Source organism: Anas acuta, chromosome 7 (assembly GCF_963932015.1).
Source record: "Anas acuta chromosome 7, bAnaAcu1.1, whole genome shotgun sequence".
Taxonomy (NCBI): domain Eukaryota; kingdom Metazoa; phylum Chordata; class Aves; order Anseriformes; family Anatidae; genus Anas; species Anas acuta.
In genome coordinates, this window is record NC_088985.1 from 19347095 (window position 1) to 19371438 (window position 24344).

General features: G+C 42.1%; 1 protein-coding gene across 3 annotated transcripts in view; it reads right to left on the reverse strand.

The window, feature by feature from the left end:
* ANTXRL (ANTXR like) overlaps positions 1-24344 on the reverse strand; it is a 54956-nt gene that overhangs the window by 5364 nt on the left and 25248 nt on the right. For 2 of the 3 annotated variants that reach the window (XM_068687976.1, XM_068687978.1), the window contains exons 13-17: positions 21123-21218; positions 19905-19943; positions 17226-17324; positions 14924-15091; positions 13728-13808 (exon numbers count right to left, since the gene is read on the reverse strand). In XM_068687976.1, coding sequence (XP_068544077.1) covers positions 13728-13808; positions 14924-15091; positions 17226-17324; positions 19905-19943; positions 21123-21218 — 483 coding nt within the window. Of the gene's footprint in view, positions 1-8981; positions 9200-13727; positions 13809-14923; positions 15092-17225; positions 17325-19904; positions 19944-21122; positions 21219-24344 lie in introns of all 3 variants that reach the window. The other variant, XM_068687977.1, reaches the window with a different exon arrangement.

Genomic DNA, 24344 nt, shown 5'->3' on the forward strand with positions numbered 1-24344 from the left:
AAAGGAGTCCACTATTGCTGTGAAAGCCTCATGAAATCATGCAGACACAAACTTGGGTGCAGAGTTACAATTCTTGGCATCTCTGTACCCATCTCCTCACCTGGAGAGGTGGGAGGAGACGCTTTGGTAACAACCTCTCTGCTGCAACCTCAGCAGCAGCCTGCACCTGGAAGCCAGAAGGGCCTTTCATCATCACATGCAAAGGCTGGAGGTAAAGACTGAAAATGCACGAGTGGCACTGCCAACTGCCCATTTACAGGAGCCTTCAAATGCCTGGTGAACTGACTAATCCCACCAGTCTCAGCCCCTGAATTTTAACACAGCAGCACTTCATGAACACTTCAGATAGAGAACAGGGTCATTCACAGCTCCTATACGCTTATCAAAAAGCGCACACAGACTTATTTTCCTCATTGCAACTGGGACGTGGTTTCCATACAAGTAACCATAGGCAGGAAAATACCCATCTCATTGGTGATGAACTCCATTTTTCCTTTGTGCAGCAGGCCTGTTTTGTTTCGTACAGTAATCATCCTAATGCAGATGCCCTCTGCAGTTTAGCATAGAGAGGAATGTTACCTGTTTTTCTCTTTCCAGCACAAACACTGGGTGGGGAAAAGCAAAAAAGCTGTTTGCTGTGTTTAGAAAGCATGTTGCTGAAGGCACCTTTCCCTCCATTGTTTCAAAAGGCCTGCAAAGCCATAACACTGGCGAGAGGTTTAGGTTGCATGCTGGAATCAACAAACCAAATTCAGCTCTAGGTTATACCAACACCTCTCACGCAAAAATCAGGAGAATGATTCCAGATTCATAAAAGCTTCCTTCAGGACTATACAGCTGTAGACTGTGATCCCTGTAGTTACATTGCTGTGACAATGGGGATATAAGATCCCATACCAGGGACGGATTGCTGCTGGTACGGTGCTGCTTTGCACAAACAAACACTGAAGGTGTTTAGGGAACTGCCTGAGCTTCTGAATCACAGCTTCCACCGGAATCCAGGCAGAAGCCATCACAGCTTAACCACAACTATCTGTTAAGTGACTTGCAATGCCTGTATTTTGGTTCATGAAACTATTCCTTTAATAAGAAGGGAATCACTTTATTTTATGACTTTCTAAAGAACGGCAAACAGACATGTTTCTGCTATGCATCAAGAGAACCTTGTGCAAGCTCCAGAGAGCCTAGAAAATGATTCAACAAATGTAATAACGCCCAAATGGTACCACCCTACTACTTACTTGGATTGCATGGCTCAGGGCTTCAAGAGCTCAGCTGCAGCCAAGAGTTATTTGAATGGACATGTTGTTGCCTGTACATGAGATGTACTCAGTAGCTCTCAGCCCCAGTTTTCACCATCACAAATTCACCACTACACTTAAGCAACAGCCTCAATAAATAGGATAAAATCCTCTTTCTGAAAAAGGAGGCTTGTTACAGCAGACTTCACGTATGAACCTGGCTCAAGGCAACGCTGTACTGGGGCCAGATGCAAGGAGACCTCAGTGGGCAAAAGCCCAGGTCTTAGTGACTTCTGCAGAGATAAACCATTGGATCAAAAGACACCACAAGTCAGTGCTTTGCTCCACTGTCACAGAACTCAAGTCCTTCCCAGCACTGCCGTGAGTGACCATCCTTGTCAGCCTCCAACTGTAATTTGTCTTCTGCTGTGCTCCGCTGTACCCAAAGCACACTTTGGAATTCAGCACTATTTACTGCTAGGCAATGAATGCTACAGATAAACTCAATAGCTCTACTGCAAAAACATTTAAGGAAATTCAGTCTTGATATTTGTAACTTTATGAATTTAAAACAGCCAAATAATCAATTCAGGAGAAAAAAAGAAAGGTATTCAGATGAGATGCAACATAGAGGGAGGGGAAAAAATACAAGAAAAAAATAGAACAATCTCCCAGAAAAAAATGCAAAGCTGCAAACCCAGCACTAGTGCTTTTGCCTACAAGCCTTTCCAGCCTCTCTGTTGTCTTTCCCCCAGACATCAATTCCAAATATATTCATAGTCTATAATCAAAGGGGATCCCATAAATCTGTTTGCATTACTTTCACTTCAGTTAAAGTGATAGGCGACGTCAAACTGCTGCCAGTTTCTGCCACACTCACTGATTTGTCAGACAGATGGGTAATTTAAAGGCCATGCGCCGCATTGTGTCATGAAAAATACGGTTGGGTTGGGAGAGTCTGACAGACAGAGGCTCGGATGATCGATGTATGTATTGTGACACTTCCTCACAAAAGATTACCAGTGTTACCCTACAATCTCATACATCAAAGACTTCTGGTGAACACTGGAGCAAATCCTCCTGAGTACTTCAAGCAGCCATTGATAAATTGAGGCCAAACTTTTAGCTAGGGTTAGGATTAACAGCCAAAAGGGAAAGGGAAGAACAAGTGACAATAAATCGTAAGCCAGTTTGAACTTCTCTGGTATATTTCAAAGGATTTCAGCATTGGAGAATTAAGCCCTGCACTCATCATACTATCCTAAAAACAAAACGCCACAGCAATTCTGCCTAGCAGGCACACCCCTCTGGGATTAGCTTCAAAAAAATTGTGACTGTTTCTCAAATAAGCTCTTTCTTAAAGTAACCACAAGATTTTTAACACTGTGTCTGAAAGGATTAAGTAATTTCCTCTTCAAATGCATTTGAAGTCTCTTAAACCACAGAAATATTAGGACTTTATTCCAAAAGTATCCTGTACCTCTGCTCTCCTTGCACAGAAGGAAGGAGAAGCATCTTTTTTCTAGGAGCATTGTATACACCAAGTACTTTAGGGAAGGGGTTCTGAGTTGCAAGGTGCAGTAATATGATGGTGATCGCAGGCACAACAGCTGTGAGTAGCTGCTTTGTTGTCTACGAAGCAGATGATCTGCGTAAATCCAGTTCTGTCTGGTTTCAGCTCCACTCCCAGGACAGCAACCCTCAGATGCTGCGACCCGCACGGCGTTACTGTCATTCAGGCACCAACTGAAGGTCAACAATGCGCCATATGGAGTTACGCCCTTGCTTCAGCTCACATCTGCACAGTCTTCCAAATGCACAATTATTTTGCCTCCCCATATGTCCATCCACTTGTTAGGCTCTTGTTACGCTGCTTGCCAAATTGGCTTTTCAAAAAGTACAAATACTGAAGCAGCGGGATCTGCCCTTGTCCCAGCTCCAGCTTTTATCCCAGTGTAACAATCACATGTGCAATTCAGGCACTTTGTACTTCTAGGCAATGCCTCCTCGACCACCTAGGATGTGTTTTTTTGTGTGGTTTGGGGGGAGGAAGGGAGGAACCTCTTGAAAGCCACTGCATCTTGTTTCTGGACTAGTTTCACCATAGTGCTCAGTATATCACTCCCCAGTGCTTGTTCCCCTCAAAATTTTTAGCTACTGCTCAGCAAGGTTCTGTTAGAAAGGAACAATTCTGTTAAAAGGACCCAGGCAATTCAGTGTCATAGGCAAGTCTCTTCACCCATGATAATAAGAGCATTTCAGAAAAAAGCATTTCGAAAATCCACCCCATCTGCCAGTAACTGTCACTTTTCTCTGTCCATTACAATAAACATATTGATATTTAGCAAAAAAATCAATTCCACTTTTATCTGTGCACGATGAAATGTTTGTACACTCTAAGGTCAGCCTGTTTCCTCTTTCTAGCTGTATTAGTTGACCTAATAAAAGATATCCTTCCCATTATAAACTTAACTTGGGTTTCCGTTCACCCTCATTTTTGCTTATGGAGTCTCAGTGCCACAATTTTGACTAGCTGAGGGAGTATATGACTGCGGAAGAATTGGCTCCAATTAAATATTTACTGAAACTTCTTAGTCTTTATTTTGGATTAATATGATACTTGCCTTTATGGTTTAGAATGAATTAAATAGAACATACCTGCAAAGCTTAATTGCTCTAAAATGCAAATTTAAAGATCCTCACATAGTCGTCCAAAATATGGGACCATGAAAATTAATATATATATATATATATAAATATATATATAAAATGACTTTTTCATTAGTGTTTATTTCATTAGCATTTAGCTTTACTTCCTAAATCTCAATAGTTCATTGCAAAAGTGGAGTTCTAAAACTCAGCAGAATAGATCCAAGTTTCTATGCGAGCTAAAAACTCAGGAGAGGAAAGCACAGTAAAAGTAAAAGGAATGCTAAAACTTCAAACCATAAGGCAAAGGAATACGTTGAAGTGCTAGCATCTACAAAGAGTCACAATCACTTTAGCTAAGTAAAGGTTTTGACCCAAACACCCAGAAACTGATGGGGTATCACTTTTAAGATCAATGACTTCTGCAAAAGAAAGTTTAATTTTGGAGACATTAGAGGGCAGTGATTAAAAGAATAAAGACTTTTTAGTAGAAATACCTACACTGAATATCCTAATCAGCTACAGTACTGAAAGCTGTTCTACTAGATCTATTTGTGAATGAGGCAGATTATAGATAGATATTTATTTATTTATTTATTTTAATAAAAAGAGCCTAACCAAGGAGGTACAGAGCTCCCACTACTCAAGTCCGCTGGGCAAGTATCAGGATTAGCAGCTGGCTCCTCAGCAGCCAGGATCTACGTGAAGCAGCCTTTGCCAAAAGCTTCTTTGCACTGCACTGCTTCATGCTGACTGCGTGCTGAACATGTCATGGCTCATTAAAACCTTCACGGATTTCCTGGGAATTGCACTGATTACCCTGCAGCACACAGGCTAGAAATTAGTGAGCCACTGAAACAGTTTGTCACATAAAACCCAACCCTGCCCTGTTTTCAGACACAGTCCAATAACTTTTACTAACTACTCATCTTATATTTGGGACTGAGATACTGCTTTTGAGTTGAAAAATAAAATATCAGAATTGTCAGAGATTCCTGTATCAGCAGTTTGGTGGTTGGTCATGCTTTCAGTTGAATAAATATGTAATTTACATTTAATTTCTAGTTATAATTAATGGTGATTAAATTTTAATTCTTAAATGACGTTGTTGTTAACAGATTAAACACCAATAACTAACATGTAATTATTTTTTGTATGTAGCCATTTTTGGTTATTAGATCTCAAATCAAAACAATATAATTACCATAAAATATCTGTTTGTATGAGAGTTTGGCTCTGTAGACATCCTCTAGTTTGACAGGTCCTCTCCTGTCAGTGACTTTTATGGTGATATATTTGGCAGTTCAGAATTGTTACCTAAAGTTGTGTCAATACAAAACTATTTACAGGTAAGAGAAAGTGGGGTTGACTGAATGGAAAAGGATTTTAAAAGATTTTAAAGAAGTGGAGTCCAACAATGACAACATACTTATTCTTCACCACCGCTTTAAAAAAATAAAAAATAAAAATCTAGTCCATCCCTTTCTTTATCCACTATATTATGTGGCATCTTTACCTGCAAAATGATATCACTTTTGATCCCTCCTTTTATGATGGAGCTATCTGAGGGGAAGAAAATCACTATATTGTGGGCTATAAATCACTCATATGGTAACAGTGAGTGCCTTACAATAGCTGTAGGTACATCTAATAAATTGAAAATTACAACAAGATGAATTCAAAGGCACAAGAATGATCCAAGAAGCAGCAGAAAACTGCTTACAGGCCAACATGACATGCACACCTGCAGACACTGCTCCCACCTCACAGCTCAATCTGTGCAGGGCATTGCTTAAAACCAGGAAGGGGTCCTCTAGGAGAAATCTACTCAAGTTCAAAGTCCAGTGCAAGAGCACATGGAAGAGAAGTGGGCTAATTCCAACCTACACCAGGAGAAATCAGACAGGAATCAGATGGAGAAATTGGCTCTTTTAATCTAGGATCAGGGACCTTCAGCAATATAAACTTCATGATGAGCACATCCATACAATCTGTCTCTCACATGCCTGCTACCACTTTTCCAGCTTAAGAACAGAAGGAAAGAACAACACAGCAGGTGTTGGACATGGAGAACCTATCCCAGTAAAGAAGTCAGGACTATTAAATAATTTGCATCATGCTCCATTCAGCAGGAAGCTGCATGTTTTTTCCAGCCTTGCCTTAGCAAGAAAATGCAGCAATGGACTACAGACACCTCCTGAAAGAAGGGCCAGAGTCACAAGATATCTTGCAGGAATGCACAAAACATCACATGTCTTGGACCTTACTGAGGTTGTGGCTGAAGTAGCTCTCAGTGCAGAGCATAACAAAGTCTGTCAATTCTGAGCCCTAAAAAGCTGAAATGGTGAAAGGGATAGAAACGGATGACAATAAGCATAAACAAAGTAATGGTCCATCAGTCATCCTTTATGTTTGCTACCAATTTCCAAGAATAGTCATGCTAAACCAAACCCCATACAAACCTGACAGAAATATATTGCTTAGGTCAAACCTAAACCTGCACTCATGATGCACAATTTACTGCCTTCCTCTTGGCTGCCAGCTTTTATGGATGAAGCTCCTAAAGTAGAGGAAGTGAGAAGAGACACTGCTAGGTTGTATCATCTACCCAAGGTCAGGCAGAAACTTGGGAAAAAACCTGGTACATACAAGTTCAGGACTCGTGACTCACATCCCTTGTTTCAACCACAGCACCACACATTTCCACACTTGAATGCTGACCAGACTAGAATGTGGTTCAAGGGAAAAAACAGTGGTTAGTTTGCAAAAGATTTTTTCTCATTTCCTTAGCATTTTCAGGGAAAAGGAGGTTGCATGTGCACATCACCAAAACACGGAGAGCTTTGGAGCATAGCAACAATAGCAACAAATACTTGCTGGTCATGACAGGCCTAACCTTGAGGTGTCAGCGGGTTGCTGGGAGGAGCAAAGGAGGCCACAAAGGACCACAAGTGGTCTTGCTCCAACTGTAATTGTCACTGTGCTTTCCAGGGTGAATTGTTTGATTGTCTCTGCAGGAGCAAGATGGAGATTGTGATATACAGCGAGGAAGAGCACTAGGCTCTTTATGCACCCAGCATATAGGATAACGTTGGAGACCAAGAGCTTTCTAGAGAAAATGGCTATTAATTTTCCTTGACTTAGACAAAAACATAGAACTTGGGCCCACTGTGAAGATAAACTGCCTCTTTGTTTAAAATTTGGAAACAAATACTAGCATGCCCAAGCCCTCTCTGAGTAACTGGCCCTTAGGAGGCTCCGCTGCTGTCTAGGACAAGTAGATGGTAAAATTGCAATTTTCACGTTACCTCTGTGCTCATCTCACAAGGACTTTCCCCTCCTAGGATGACTACTACAATTCATTATCAGTATTAGCATAATTTGAAAGCACAGAAAACCTCTACTTGCCTCAAAGCTCCTATGTTAAGCTGGATGGAAGAGCTCCTTGGGACAAAGACATCTTATTTCTAGGAATGAACACACCAGTGAAGCAGTTCAGGTTCTGAAGTCCCAACATGGAACTTTCTTTCCTATTTGTAGTGCACTATAGAGACCTAACACCCTATGAAAAACTGTCCCTGCCACGCTTCCCCTACGCAGCATGATCAGTCTATCAAGTACCAGTTCTGCACTTTGAAGCAGACAAAGCTCTTCCACAAATAACTGATTGCCATCGCTCACACAAATTCTTGCTATACACCCTAGTCCCAGTTTACCAGAGGTAATGACTTATCCCCTCAGAAGCACAAAACAACAACAAGAAAAACATAAAACATAGGTACACTTTCATTTTTCCTCAGACCCCTAAGGAAACTCAACACTCAGAGTGCCCAGTCTTTATCATTGCAAGACGGGACACTACTTTGTGAGCTTCACTTCAAAATTTCTATGAACCCCACTCCTGAAAGTTATCAGCCAGTGAAGACTGAGGTTTGTACTTATGTAATTATATTCCCTAGAAATAACCCAAAAAGCAGAGAAGAAAAAAATATTTAATGTGAAAAACAAAACAAAACAAAACAAAAAACACAGAAAGACCTTAAAATGCTGTAGAAAATACCAAAGTTTTTGCTGCAAATGCACAGAACTCGGCTTCCTATCTGAGACTAAAACTGCCATAGAAGTCTGGAGTATTTTGATACTTACCTGATGTTTACGTTCAAAGTAAGATTAAGTGACTTAACAAATATAGCTTATAAGCTCTCAGGTCACATAGTGTCTTTGTGCTACCCACATACAATAGCAGACAGTGATTTTGGGTAGTCCTCTGGTACCACAACATGAACCACAATAGATTATACAAGAACAGAGGCATCCAGAATTACAGCTCTTCTGTAGACAGCAATGATGCAATACCTTTTCATCTTTAGTTAACATTCTGTATAATAAACTTAGAATGAATAACAGTATTAATATATCACAGCACTTTTTATTTCTAGAACTCAAACATCTTTAAAGGACGGTCATGGCATTACTCATTCTCCACATGGGGAATCAGATTCCTTCACAGCTAACAGAAGTATGTAAGCAGAGAGCTAAGAAAGGCTGGTTAGGTTAAGTTCTGGACTATTACCCAACTCAGAAGACAATGAGGGATGCATTTCCCAGCAGTGTGAAAGAAGGCAACATGGGGTTCAGCGTTGATCAAAGGGCACTCCTCCTAAACCCAAGAATACTCAAATGAATTCAAGCCAGGCATGTACAGCTCACACATTCTATTCCAAGTATTATTAGAGCAGCAATGCAGTCCTGCCTAGAAAATCTTGATGACATCCACCAAAGACAGACACATCAAGGTCACAGTTAGCAAGGAAATAAGCCGCTGGTTCTTAACCCAGGGTCATGTTCCCTATAAGCACTGAGAATCAGATCTAATAAACCCGTTCCTTTGCCTTAAAAAAAAAAAAAAAAAAAAAAATCAAAGTATCAAACTTACATATGCTTTAAGAGTAATAGAATATCACCACCCTATCTACCTAACAGCCAATCTCTGAAATGTTCAAAATGCTGACAGGTGCAGTCTCACTGACCTAGAACTTAATCTCATTTATTGGTGGGGAACTACAGTACAACAGACATAAAGCAACTTACATCAGGTACAGCCAGAGTATCTGAAGACACAGCTCAGTGTCTTAATCACAATGCCAATCCTTCTTCATTCTGCTGTGCAGCCCATGCTGAGTAGCACCAGCCCTGGGATCTGCACCAAACTTCAGAAGAGCCTCTTTCAGTGGTTGCTGCAGAACGTGCCTGTGGCTCCCAAAGTCGTGGACACACCACTGATCTGCATGGGGGCAGACAGGCAGCATCTACCAAAAAGCCCATTTGTAAGCCCTTCTTCTGCAACAGAAATAACATGAACTTGGCACAAGTGAGAGGTAGTGCCAGTATGTGGGCTTCTTACAGGACAGGAAACCCATTAGTCACTGATTATGTTTCCAGCTGCAGTGCTCAGCGTATCCTGGGAACCATGCATTAGGACACAGGCCCTGCACCAGGGAGCTTCCCCCCCATACCATGTCTCTTATAGCAGGAATTAACCTTACAAATACTGGTCTCCTTTGCCAAAAGAAAAATAAGTCAGGCAGGGGCTACATGTGTTATTTTCATCAAAAGTGACAAAGATCACCCTACTGTGGCAATGTCCCAGTCTCTTGAATTCTTCAGATAGAATTCTCTTTCTATCTATGAAGATAATTGGCTCCAGGAAGGTTAAAGATATGGAGAAAAACCCTCAAACAGCATACATCTCCTACAGCATACAGTCTGAAGGAGAACAGTGCTGCTTTTCCAGTACCCCTATAGATCTGCCAATTGCTACTTGGACAATTACAATACAGCTCTGATCTGCGGAGAAACCTATTAAAGGCCATTACTCAGGCTTGAAAAGCAGCAATTAGTCTGAGCTCCAACTAGCACTGGTAAGTGAGCAGCTAGTGTAGAGTGACAGGCGGGTGCTGCCATTCCCGTGGGCTGCTTTCAAACCACTGACCACCTGTGGGTAGTAGCCAGAAAATAATGACAAGTTATTAATAACCGATAGGCTTGGTGTCCCACCTTTCATCTGAGGAGTCCCAAGTGCCTGTCAGGACTTAATTAAACCTCACAGCTGTAAGGAAGGTAAACACTGTGTCCTCAAGATTATTTTGCAGTTGGGAAAACTAAGGCATTTATAATCCATTGTCAGCTTTACTAAGAATCACTCAAAATTTGACAATATTCAGATGTTCTGAACATTAACAAACACACCAGCTTAAGAGTAATTGCTTTGAAAGTGATGCACAGAATAAGGAACCCATCTCCTCATTTCGAAGCCTTGTGTTTAAAATCCCAGTTGCCACGACTTACTCCAAGTCATGCAGTGGATCTGTATGTAGAACTTGAAAGGACACAAGTCCTGGCTTCCAGCATGAGCAGCCACTAATAGTTTGTTAAATTTTTGAATGCAGCACAGCCTTTTTACGTTCAGTTTTGGGGGAATAAATAGGAAAAAAAAAATCCAATTTTTGTACCACAGTCTGCTTCTAGTCCCTTTCCCCAAAAATAGATTTTGCACATGCTAACCAAAGGTTAGACTGGTAAAGCATTACTTTTTTTCTGAGTACAGTCCCATGGGTATACAAGGGTAACAGTGACAGCAAAATCCAGTCTACACTCTCTCTCTCACTGCTGCAGGTAATTTTCAGTGACAAAAGTAGGATCACTTTCTAAAGCTTTAAGTAAACAAGAGCTATTTTGCGGGAGGGGAGGGGGGACGATATCTTTTTTTAGCTGAGGTTTTTGGTAAACCAAACTGCTGAGAATTTCCTGTGACAGTATGTGCTGAAATGCAAAATGGAATGGATTTGCTGAAAGCAGCAGCTAAGCAGACCATTTGAAAGAAGCATTTCACCTTCCTCTCTGTACATATCGGAACTCTTAATGTATATTTGATGGCATTGTTAACACACCCACTTTTGATCCAGGAGGCTGAAGAAGAGCAGCTCGAAAGCTCCCTTTTGCACAGAGTACTGAGAACCTGCCTGAATAACCCTGCCCCTGCCCCTCCAGCTGCTGGGGTTTCTATTAAATACTTTGAGATATTCATGTATGCCTATTTCCCAAACCCTAATCTTTATAGCAGCCCGCTGGCAAGATCACAAACTCCTGAATTTCACAGGGGAAGCAGAGGAGAAGCAGTCAACACAGCTGGTCCTGCTGGTCCCACCAGTGGTGTTGGCACCAAGGCTACTGCAGGGCCATGTTCCTGCTCTGTCAGTAAATTCCTCATTGGCAACCAGAGTCTCCTTTTGTCAAGGAAAACAAATATTATATGTGGAAAAAAGAATAAAAAAATCAAATAAGAAACCATCACCACCTGCCATTGCCTGGGGGCATCCCAAGCTGGTACTGCTTTGAAGAACATGTATAAAGGAACCCTCATTCAGTAGCAGGAGATTCCTAAATGCATTCCTAGAAGACTGAAGAGCTTTTATATCTGCCCACACTGTACGACTCAGACCTGATGCTGCACTTTTCAGTTAGAGCCCTCTGTTGAGCCACAAGAGTTGAGCAAGGCAGTGCCCACTGTTGCTCTAAACCCCAAATCACTGGTAGAAGAGAGGGGTAGCAGCCTTGGGATGACCAAGGAACAACATAGCACTGAAAATGCATGCCTCTGTAAGTACCAGCAGTAAACCAAAAGCCTGTTGACCACCTCACTCCTGCACATCTGGGTGGGAGTGACCACATCCTTGCATGGGCTCTTGGGGCAGCCCGGCTCCTCCAGCTCCCTACAGCCCTCCACCTATCCTTTAGCCAGGATGTATGGATGCACACGTGTGTATACAGGTAAGTATGCATGAGTATGCATACTTATGCAATATACTCATATATACTCACACAATCCCTCCTCACCAAAATCTAAAGTCAAAAAGAATTGGAAAAGTCCACTGAACAATCCATAGCCTTGCTCTTCTGTGCTAGATTTCTCCATGAAACACAGGCCTGTGATACTCTTTATTTATACAGCAGAATGATGTCCAGTTATTTTCTTGTTTCCCATTCAATTTTCTTCAGCTTTAGTTAATTTCACAGACCAGGGAACAGAGATTATTCTATTCTTCCACCAAATCTGGCTCAATAGGATTCTTTCCACCCTATTTCCCAGATGTACGTTTGATTTTCTAATGTTTGCCCTGATACAATAATCCTTCAGCTTGCTCTGCTTTACATAGCCTCTTTTGAGTCACCCGTCCTCCCTGCAGCAGAGCTGGAAAGCAAGTAACTGAGCATCCCTGTTCTGAGCCAGCCCCTGCATGTTTCTCAGCCACGCAGGCTAACAGAGGCTCTGTTGTGCTCTGCACCCATAGAAACGTACCAGCCAAGCGAGTAAAAGGCAGAGGATAGATTCGTAGTATACAATGTTAGCGCTATCAAAATACAGCTGGGCCTAAAGAGCCTATTCAGAAGCTCTAGATCGTGCTTAAAAAGTAAATAAGGTGTCTTGAGCACAGCTGCCATGAAAATGCAGCTTGATAAAACAAGTTAAAAGGACATCTTACAAAGTAGCATGGGATACTGAGTTTGTTCTCTTAGTGCCCTCACACACCCAAAGAAAAATTGAAGACAGTGCAGTTTAAACAGCAAATCTGAATGTTTGGTTAATAACTAGAAAAAAGCCCTAATGAGATTTTGCCAAAAGCCAGAGGGTTGCAACTTATTTGCCCAAGATGATGGAAAGTAGGGCTAATTTTAAGCCTGTTTTCAGAGATGAAAATCAACCAGGCAGACAAGCCCAGCACAAGGCCCCCTGTACCACAACCACCCCAGGAGAGCACCTGATGGCCCCCACTGCTGTAGCTCTATAACCCTTTCAACCGAAAGCAAAGGTGATGAAATATACATATTCTGGGTACAGAATGGCCATGGGGCAGAGAAGAAAGATACTATCATCGCTGCTTGATCCTTGTGTTTAAAAGCTCCACTGTGGAAGGACAAATCTGAAGGCAAAAAGAAAAAAAGCAGCAGCACTCAACTATTATGGAGTTTTTCCTCCAGGACAGCACAATAGACAACTGTAACTTTCCAGGCTCTCATGGGGAAGCAGAGAGCTTCTGGTATCACAAGTGACCCTGGAGCAGCAGGCAGACAGCTGTGTGGCTCAGAGGCACAAACTCCCTGCTTTGTCCCAGGAAGAATCTATTCCTGATCTGCATTTGACTTTAAGAAGACAGGAGATATCCTATGCCTCCATACAAGATATGGAGAAGAGATGCATCTCTGCTCAGAGTTCCAAGGAAATTTTTTTCTCCATTAACTTTGCTAGAGGTTATTTCTTCATCACCTGTACTGTTCATAGTTTCTCGTTAGCAATCAATTTTATTATCAAATCTGAAAAGCTGTTATCCTTCCTACCAAACCTCAGAAATATGATGTTGAATTTAATATGCAGTAGTAGTTTTACAAAACTCGCAGTCCAACAGAGAACCTTTCCTTTGATTCCAACAGGTGTGTGCAGGAAAGAGAGGCTAAGAATTTACATTAATGAAAGAGAGAAAGATGCTACCAAAGCTGGTCAGCTTCCACCTCAGTCTGCTCAAACCATAACAGTGGAGACATCGCTGTTGACCTTTTGGGGCAATACTTTTAAACAGATGCCACTGCAAACATTTTAGCTCATTTTGAAATCTCTGGTTCTCATGACAAATTTTTAGCCTTGGGGTAATATAAAAAGACAAGTTTTCACACACACACACACACACACACACACAAAAAAAAAAAAAAAGCAGGGAGAGGGATAGCACACTGATGCTGCTAACAGGGAAATGGAATGACAATTTGTTTGTGACACCTTACCTTATCCCCTGGCTGTGGTCTCATAAGAGAGACTTGATCATAGCCGCGTCGAACCAAAGCCCATAGTGCATCAAGTTTGCCCTGAAATAAAAATCACATGAGATGACCAAGAAAGCTTGGGATAACATCACGAAATTAAACTACAGCTGAGCTGATGCAGCCTTTCTGTATCAAACTGTATGAAAATTGGTCCTTGGCCTTTGCCCCATGCATGCCAGAGAGCCAGAATAGAGACCTCGATGTGGTAACACATACCTTATACACAGTGGGCCACACTCACCCTGCTCAAAATTCACTGAAGATGACTAGCTTAATGTGAACAGCACCTAACTGTACCTCTTTATGGAGTTATATTAGCAACAGGCAGAACAATGAAAGTGTTCTGTATTGGATAAACAGCCACTAGACCTAGGCAGGCATTAAAATTCACAGGTACTTTCCAGCCAATAAATTCAAGCACTGTTAAACCCATCTGTGAACCAGCCACAGCAGGATGGGGAAGGTGGAACTTCATTCCTGCACCCACAAAGCACTGGTTTGGGACTTGGCCACAGGTTTCTGGGATGAGTGTGGTACGTTCCTGCCTCCATCGGCACGAGCCCTCCAGCTTCCTTAGCTGTAAGCTGAGATAACAGCTCTGGGGTTGTGTGAGGATACATACATTAGGGATGGGGAGACATCAGATACTATAATGACACAGGAGAAATGAGGATGAAAAAGCACGGAGAGACTGAGTGACGTACCCAAAATCAAACACTACATCTTGTGGCTGAACTAGAAGGGAAGAGAGCTGAATCCCAACCCCAGGCCTTAGCCACATTGCAGCTGAAGCGAGGACAGGGCACTCCATCTGATCCTCCTTGTATGCTGCCGTGAAAGAGCATACAACTGTGACCTTTCCCAGAAGAGCTGAGATATCTGCTGTTGCAACCCAGTCAGCACAGAATTTCCAAAAAGGGGTGAGATAAGAGCAGGAAGATTTCTGCTCCTGCCCTCCAACACGCCCCTCTACCCCCAAAAACTGTGGCAACACAAGGCCTGGTGCAACACATGTTCCAACAAGTGGGCCAAGTTGAGGCCACTTTTCTATATACAAGCTCTCCCAGCTCCACCATAAGAAGGGCTGCACTATGGAGGCAGGATGTAGTAGCATGTAGGACATAAGATTTTGTCAAACCAAGGAACAGATTCATTACCTTGATTGGAGTGTACCACTTCCTCTGAGAAGGCGGTTTTCTCACGTGGGGCTTTTTTGGCTTGGGTTCCCATGGCTCATACTCCTGCTCTGGCAGCTTAATTATAGCATTTTTAGGTTTTTCCAGTTTTGCTCCTTCCTCTGTTGATCCTTTGTCTCCCCACCGCACCTAAAGCCAGGAGAGCACATTGTAAGTACAGACATTTCTGTGGTCCCTCCCCTAAGCAGGTGCTTTTTGCAGATGTTAATCTAGTTCCATCAGGTAATCCAAATCTAAATCAGGTAGTCCAAATACCTCCAGACACAAAGCCAGATTTATGTAGGTACCCAATTGTCACTGTAACCAGATACGCATTTCTCGTGAAAGCAGTCTGAACTACCAGCATTACACCTTCTGGCAACAAAAGGTGTTGTGGGAAGTTGCAACATCTAGGGCAGATTAACTTATTTTCAAGTGAAATACAAAGCCCTGCTCTGCTAGAACACAGGTGTAATTTGCTTCCCATTGACTCACCCTAAAAGCAGGCAGCAGCACTAGCTGCAGAAAGGCAGTCATTTATAAACAGCCTTATTCTGATTAGTTCAAAAACTAAAAAAGGGCCAGGGAGAAAGACTGGACTGTCTTCTTAAAAGCAGCAGCCCTCAGACTCATGGGTAGAACACTACTAAAAACATCTCTTCCAAATGCACAGCCACAGAAGGGGACAGTAACTTTATCCTCACATACCGTACACTACTTATCTCAACCTGAAATTCTGCTTTTGTAGTCTGGCTCAAATAGAAATGTTATCCCACACTGAAGGGCAACATGGGAACAATGGGACTACTCAACCTGAAGGATAAAAATTCTGAACAAAATGGTTAAGGATGCTGCATAGCCTTTCAGAGATTTGCAGAGAAGCCACTGCTTTCATTCTATTAGCCCTAGTTTGGTCCAGAACCTCAGCTGGCTTACATCAGACCACCTCCCTCGGCTACCTACTAGATCAGATAGGAGTTTCTGGTGGGGCATCACTAGAAGTCATAAGTAGGATCTCAGCAGATATGAGTGAGTGATGAGGGGAGACCTCATCGCAGTCTACAACTTCCTCGTAAGGGGGTGTCGAGAGGCAGGAGACCTTTTCCCCATTAACACCAGTGACAGGACCCGCGGGAACGGGGTTAAGCTGAGGCAGGGGAAATTTAGGCTTGACATCAGGAGGGGGTTCTTCACAGAGAGGGTGGTTGCACACTGGAACAGGCTCCCCAGGGAAGTGGTCACTGCACCGAGCCTGTCTGAATTTAAGAAGAGATTGGACTGTGCACTTAGTCACATGGTCTGAACTTTTGGGTAGACCTGTGCGGTGTCAAGAGTTGGACTTGATGATCCTTAAGGGTCCCTTCCAACTCAGGATATTCTATGATTCTATGATTTCACTAATATTATGGTGATTTACAGGAGTTAGTAGCTGATCACAGCATTATCAAATGTATGTATCACAGGATAGCACAAGACATGTTTATTTCACAGTAATGCTTCACCTCACCTTACACGTGAACACTGGCTTGTGCATGAATCCTAGGGCAAAATTTGATTTATAGGACAATTTCAACTCAGAGGATCAAGAGTGAAATTTTTCCCTGACAATTTTTGTGCATGTTCATTTTGTTAATGCTCAACTGAAAAAAAAAGTCACTGTTTATAATTCTCAAAACCAACTGCTTCCAGTCAGGAACTGTGTAGACAACATCCTCAAATACTACATTTTTTTTTTTCCTTATATATAAAAAAGATGAGCTTGTTTACTGTTAGGGTAACAGAGCACTGGATCAGGGATTGTGGAGTCTCCTTCTCTGGAGATATTCAAAAAATGTCTGGAGGCAATCCTGTGCAACATGCTCTATGTGACCCTGCTTGAGCTGGGGTTTAGACTAGATGATCTCTAGAGATCCCTTCCAAACTTAGCAATTCTGTGATTCCAAAACAGCATAACTTTGCAGCAGACAAGAGAACTGGAGCCTACTACACTGAATGATGAGTTAGTTTCAGTAACTCAGAACTTCTTTTGGTGCTTGTCCCATTTCTTAACCTGCAAATTTTCTCCTGCTCATAATGCTAGATTCAATTAATTACTCATGCAAATGTGCCAGATTGATGTCTGATACTTGGATGTCAGGTGCAATCAGGTGGACAAGCCTTAATTAAATCTCAGCCTCTACTCCAATGAAGTAGGTGTGTGGGTTTTGTTTTTAAACACAAACACATTATTAAAGTTAAGCACATTTGCGTTGATTTTTACAACAGCAAAGAAAAACCCAAATACCTCCATCCTCTTAATTCCACCAACACCTCGGCCTCCGTAATAAGATGCATCCACAGTCGGCCACTTTTTCTTTGGCAATCCATCTTCATCATCTGATTCCTGTGGGAAAGACGGGGAGATGTTACTGTTGTTCTCACATAAATGGGAAACAAATGAACATCCTATGGTCCAATCCTTTGATATCTGGCTTTGTGTGTTACACTTACTTGCTGACAAAAAACAAAAGTGTCTTGTCTCTGCAGCTGCAAATTTAACTGAGAACTGCCTATTCCTCTTGCCTCTTCAGGCAGCTTTTATTTAGTCAAATATGCATTGAGCTTCAAAATCACAATTGACTTTTAAGGGATGGCAAAGTGCGGATGAATTGTACATTATACTGGCTTGCCACTACGCTGTGCAGAAAATGCCACAATCAGCTAACCCAAAGAAATCATTTATTAATTGTGCTTTTAGAACTTAATGTCACCTAACAGGCAAAAAGCTACCACTGTGAGATTTCTAACATGTGCATCAGGCCCTTTTCTCATGGCAGCTGTAACCAGTTGTTCTACGCTACTCGATTCTTTGCAGAGTCTGGCTCAGGCTGTACAGTTTGGAGCTGGGACTGAGACTGGAGCACCTCCAAGTTTTTAGGAAGCTCAAATCCAGAGTTTTTGACCTGCATTTCTAAAGATTGCAGATTTTCTTCTTCTGGAACGTGGGAGATTCTGAATCAGGGTTTTACTTCAGGTTCACTGTTCTGTTCTTGCTTAACTGAAAGCTGGCAAATATTTCTTGTTCAACAACCCTGGGAACGCATCCCCAGCTCTATCATCTTGAGCTGTAGAAGTTACTGGGATTTCTCAGTCTCCCTGTCATTACACCAGAATCAAGGTGGCTGAAAGTCACACCATAACACTTTCCCTGGCAGTCCCAAGAATACATACGATTGAGGGAGGGGCCCAGCAAGCCTCTTACACTATTTTTGTTCCTCAAAAATTAAAAAAAAAAACAAACACACCTAATGTTGATATATAGATGTGAATGCTGCTGTTGGACTGGCCTCAATTTTCATCAATACAATAGCACTCAATTTTCATCAGTACAAGTATGATTCTAGAAACACTGGAATTTTTATTCAAATAACAATTAAAAAAATAAAATAAAATCAAGTGAAATCCAAATACTAGAGAAAGACAATTTGTTGCTAGGTTATTAGGTGACATTTTCTTGAAGTGGCCCTATATGTTTCTATTTCAATGTGAAAGGAATTGAGGCTCCAAAAGCCAATAATGTCTTTTTAAAAGCATGTCTTTATTTTTGCTTATTCATACTTAACTCTTAGGTTATGCTTTGGAGAAAGCTATTTCCATTCAGTGACATCTGAACTCTTAGCTATACCTCGTGAGTCAGTTCTTCTAACAAATTCTTTAGTATAGCCAGGCAAGACATTTCCATTACTGGTAAGGAATTTGGGGGTGTCACCCTCAAGTCACAGAAATACACAAGGAAGTCATTTCGTGCATGTTTTGATGTTCTTTTGGAAGGGTATAATACACAAACCCATTTTGTGTCACATTAAAGACAACAACCAGTGAACTATATCAGCAGTTTTAATTTGTTTCACTTCATTGGGAACTTGAGCACTACATAAGAAACCCCGTCTCTTCCATGGGATCTAACAGATTTAAATTCTGTATGTCTAACAACCCTTATTACTGGAAAGCCTGACAGTTACAGGACAGTTAATTATGGCTTATGCTATTATTGTTGATAAAGAATTTATACTAAATATCTCCTATACCAAGCATGATTTTTGGTGCATATTCTTAAGTTAAATTGTCTTGGTGCTGCTGCCCAGGACAAGCACCAGGATCACAGACACAGCAATGGTGGCCTTTCGCAACCTCAAAACAGCAGCTGTGGTTGTCTCCTGATATTCATGCCAAGTTAGAGCAAATTAGCAGCAAACTGTAGGCTTCTCTTGTGGGTTAGGCAAGTATATTCCACCCTTTAACTGCCTGTGCCTAGGAAAAGAACAAAGGCTGGCATGAGCTTCCTCTGGAAATGCTTTTATTTCTTGCTATTACTTCCATCAAAACAGTAGAGTGAAACCTAAGCTGAGGTCAGGGCCTCTGTGTGTTACCGTACCAAAAAGAGCTCAGTTCAGCCCAGCTTCCAACAGCTCACAACATAAATAGAGAAGGGCCAAGTGTCCTGCCAAGGGTCAGGCTGCAGCAGAACCACAGCCAGAGGCCAGCTCCTGCTCACTTCCCTGTAAAGCCACAAGAATGCAGTCTTCACTGTCGTTTCTTTCAGCTGACAGACTTTGTTTTTTACTTCCAAAGGGGCTAAACTGCTGCTGAGAACAGCAGCTCTACTGGAGGAGGGATGTTTTTGATGCTTGAGAAGCAAAGATTTTCATCCACACACCTGTGTGATGCACAGCAAAAGGAACAAAATACCATACAACCTGTGGGCCTGCGGACTTCTGAATTACGCAACTATTTTCTCTGAGAATGAAAATAATCTTGCTGTAGTTATATAAAGAGGCCAGAAGGCAGAAATAACTGCCCTGACCCAAGAGACTTCCTCTCTCAGCTTCAGGGTGTCATTAAGACACCTCCAGGGCTGATGCTCCTGGGCAGTACGATGCACTACAGTGGCTGCAGTGTGACAGCTCAGAAATAGCACACTTACAGGCTCCGGAGGTGGTGGTGGAGGTGGCTCCTTGATCACCTGGAATATATAAACAACAGAAGAAATCCGAGTTAATAGTAGGGCTCATCCATCCCAGTGCTACGCCCTCTCTGCTTTCATGCTTGTGTCATACATGGGTTGCCCTGCTCTGTTCCCCCACATTCAATTCTCTTATTAGCCTTTCTGCTTTTCAGCAGAGAATGTTAATGCAGATGAGAAGCTAAACCCATCAGATTGAACTATCCAGTAAGTGAAGTGCCTTCTTAAGTAACTCATAATACAGCTCCCCATCCTGGTAGTTCTGCCTTAAAATGTAGTGTGATTACCAAGCTAGTGCAAAATATTCATTCAGAATCTGCAGTTCCTATGCATAAAAAAAAGTCTAGCTCTAGTGTTTAATAGCAGAGCTTATGTACATATTAGTAGATCAGTTTCATTATGCTCTTCTGCAGCAGGTGCCAAAGCTTGTTTTACAGAAGCATCGACCCCTGTAGAAACTTGGGCCAAGCTCAGGCAACAGCAGGAAAAGGAACTGAAGCCTCTTGAAGCTCTCACGTGCTGTTTATTTGGCTACTTCTATATATTTCATTTGGTATCCTCTTTTGCAAACACTGCACTTGACCCTGCAAGTGTCCCTCCTGTGAAAAACCTCAAGGGAATGACTGATTACTCACGGCACACAGCACCACAAACAGCAGACTATAGTTACTTGCACGGATAGCAACGTTTGTGCTGCAGCACCAAGACCACCACATGTCGTAAAGAGACCAGGCTTCCAGCCCTGCCTGGTGCTTACTGGCCCCTGTGAAATGTCCACAACTTTCAGCTCTACACACATTAAACTGACTTGCATGTTTAATAAATAATGCAAAAGCATTTCTGATTTACAGGCACTTCAAAAATTGTGCAGAGAACTTGCATCATATAACTTTCAGGGTATCTAGGCATCGCTTCACCCAAATGCATGCGCTCTAGTCAGCTGATCTATTTTTGGAATAGCAGTGTGGGCATTTGCACCCTACATTACTCTGACTGTAGCTAAGGGTAGATCTTATCTGTGATGCACAGTGGAATGCATTACAGAATCCATAACACTGCAGAGTCAAGCTACTTGGTCCACTACTACATGAAGAAACTAGAAGTCCAAACCATTGTGATCGTTTTAGTGATAAGCCAAGAAAATGGAAATCAAGTAAAAATAAACAAATCTGTACTTACCACTGTGCAGCAAAGGGGCCAGAACCACCAAAGAAGAGCCAGAGCCAGCAGCAGAAAGAGAATCAGGAGAGCAATGAAAAGGATGGTTCCAGTCAGCTGCAAAAAAAGATGATTGCTTCTGAGTTATCTCTGTAAGCCAAAAATGAGGCTGGAGTCCAGAATTTATGCAATTAGATTGGGCAAAATAAGCCAGGTTTCCCTTACTGCAAGGGCTCACTTAGGCAGTGCAGTACATCATTGTTATCATTAGGGTCTCATCGGGATTTAGTGTGACAAATGTGTATTTGAAGTCATGCTCCAGGAAAGCACCTCCTGTTTGTGGTATGTATATCTGCAGTTTATATATAAATTTACAGTACGCCTATAGATCACTAAACTCAAAGGAACTAAAATTGTACACAAACTATTCCCAGATCTGTGCTGTCCCTTAATACTGTCAGAAGGACATTTCAAACTACATGGCCAGACTCAAGTAATCTTCCATCACTAGAGATGCAGAATATATCAATGTTGATATGCAAAGAATAGGAATATTGAGGCTAGGAGCTTACAGGTAACTTAACATGTCAACATCACACAATAGAGCAAAACTTATTATTATCTCGGCCTCAACAGCTCCCACACCAGCCTCTGTTGCCTCTTGACTCAAACAGCACACAACCCCAGCCTGAGGACTTAGACAAACTAGTCATTAATGCTGCTGGTTCTTGGTATGCTTCTTGGGACTGGTTTGACTTTTTAATAACATGCTGTGAGCTTAACCATTCCTCTTTCTTATATTCTATCTACCACTCTGCAGGTGGGAGTCTGGGGTCAAATAGTTAAGGAACTACATTCAAAACAGATGTCAAAGTTTTCTCTAAAGAGTTCAGAATTAAAAACAAACAAACAAACAAAACAAAACAACAAAAAACAAACAAAAACAAACAAAAAAACAAAAACAAAAACAAACAAAACACACACACAAAAAAAAACAAAACAAAACAAACAAACAAAAAAAACCGAAACATTTAACACTTGAAACTAGCTTTTCCTGTGGAAATCTTGCTCTGAGTGCAAACATGACAAGATGTGCTGACTGAGTATTGCTCTGATAACTATAGGAAAGCAGGTCTTTGATGTGCTGCTTGGCCCCTGCAGAACATATAAACCACATGGCTTTTTGGAAATTAAACATTTGATGCAGATGAACAGTGGCATGGTGAGACATGCAGTTTCCTTGGACTGCAATGGGCTCTGGGATGAGGTTAATATTAGCTCTGGTGATCCAGACCTGTGAAAATAAACCTCTTTAATGATAAATTGAGCTTAAGAGGTTTAATTCACCAGCAATTGGGATATCAGAGAATAAGAAAAAAAAAAACAAAAAAACAGTAGCAAACTGGAAGACAGCCTGGGACTGGGAATTGAAAAAAGCTTGAAGAAAGATCTGTCAATCAGGATGAGGTAATGTGAGATGGCTAGAGAGAAAGCTATAAGATGCTTTGAAACAAGGATAGGTTGGACGTTTAATGGAAAGAAAGCAAGTTCCAGTGCAGATGCATGGAGGTTAAGGTCCATGAGATTTACCTTCTTAAATCTGAAAACTACTTGCTGAATTCTCATGACAGGACAACTCAAACTCATAGCCCCTTCTTTCAACAGGGCTTCCCTTCATTGTTCCTAGTTGATTTCTTTTATCCCTCAGACAGCAAAAAGGCTGAGGGTAGAAAAGAACGTATGGGCTGATCAGAGTTTTGCAAAGTCTAGATGAGATCCTGAGTGGCTGACTAGGGTGATACCTGCTCTTCCTCAGGCCAAATCTTAGATCTGTCAGGACTGGCATGTGAAGACACGACTAACCTATCTACAGCTCCTACACCATGCTTAGGCATGGGCCCCAGTATCCCACAATTCTAGCACTGCATAACCAACCCTCCACTGCTCTGCAACTTCTTGTCTCAGATGCAACAAACCAACCTGTTCTGGGATACACTACATAGCTCACATCATTCGTTAGGTCAGGGAACAGGAGAAAGCCAAGGTGAAATGCCAGGTGTCCTGCCCAAAGGAGTCCTGTTGGAAGACACTATCCAGCTGCAGCAAAGCTGCATCCCCCTCTGGCACACCCCTGGCCCCAAACAGCACTAAAACATTTGGGAAACTGACACTTGGGAGATATCAACTCCCAGTGAAGCCAGTTTGCTGAGAAAAGAGTGATTAAAATCAAGTATAACTTTTAAGAGGCGTTTCTGTACTCCTTACAACAAATCCAAGCACAGCACCAATGCAGCACATGAGCCACAGACACGTACATACCACTGCTACTGTTACTGCAAACACACATTGCCTCCTTGTCCCGTTCCCAGGCATTGCTTTTCCCATGCTAAGTACTCATATAAATCACCAAGACATTTGCCAGCAGCAGCTCGGGAGCTGCTGGCAGCAAGAAGCTAGAGAGTCCTCTTTCAGTGATCGAATATACAAAGCATTGTAATGAAGCTGGACTTCGAAAAAGGAAATAGCAGACTTAATGCAGCTGAACAGAAACGAGCACAGGGATTGCACAGAGGCTTTAGGAGTAAAGTCAGGAGAAGATACTTACTGTACAGAAAGGACAGAAGCGCCAGCTGGGGAGGAGAGCTGAGCAGGCCAGCTGACTGCCGCTCACAGAAAAAGGAGCAGGAGAAGAAAGGAAATGGAGGGAGTCTCTAAAACAATAAGAGCGAAAGGCATGAGATTAGGACAAAGTTGGAAAGTGAACTACCAGCCTCCCTGCTTATGGAATGCAACTGGGATATCTTTCCTGCACCAGATGAGAATCAGGCCCCTTGCCTCCTTCACATTCAATCTGCAGGAGCTGGGCAAAAAACGTGAGATTGACAGGACTGGAGATTGGAGTTCTCTCTTTATCCTATGGCTATTGAGAGGAAAGCTTCTTCCGACCACATTCTGGCCTGAAGGGACCCCAGCTAGGACTAAGACTTCAGCCTCCATCAGAAAAATTACATGTGGGTAACTAAATGCACCAGTTAACACTTGTGTTTCACTGCGGACTCAAAAGGCTTCACGGTATCTGGGGTAGAAGGGAGTAAAGTATGGAAATATAAAGCCTTAATGTAGAAAACTTGGAGGAAAGTTTGTAAAAAAAAAAAAATATATTATATATATAAGGCAAAACTGCAAAATCATCTCTCTGCTAGACTCTGCATCCTGACACCCCGGGCTGTTCCAGCAATCTGC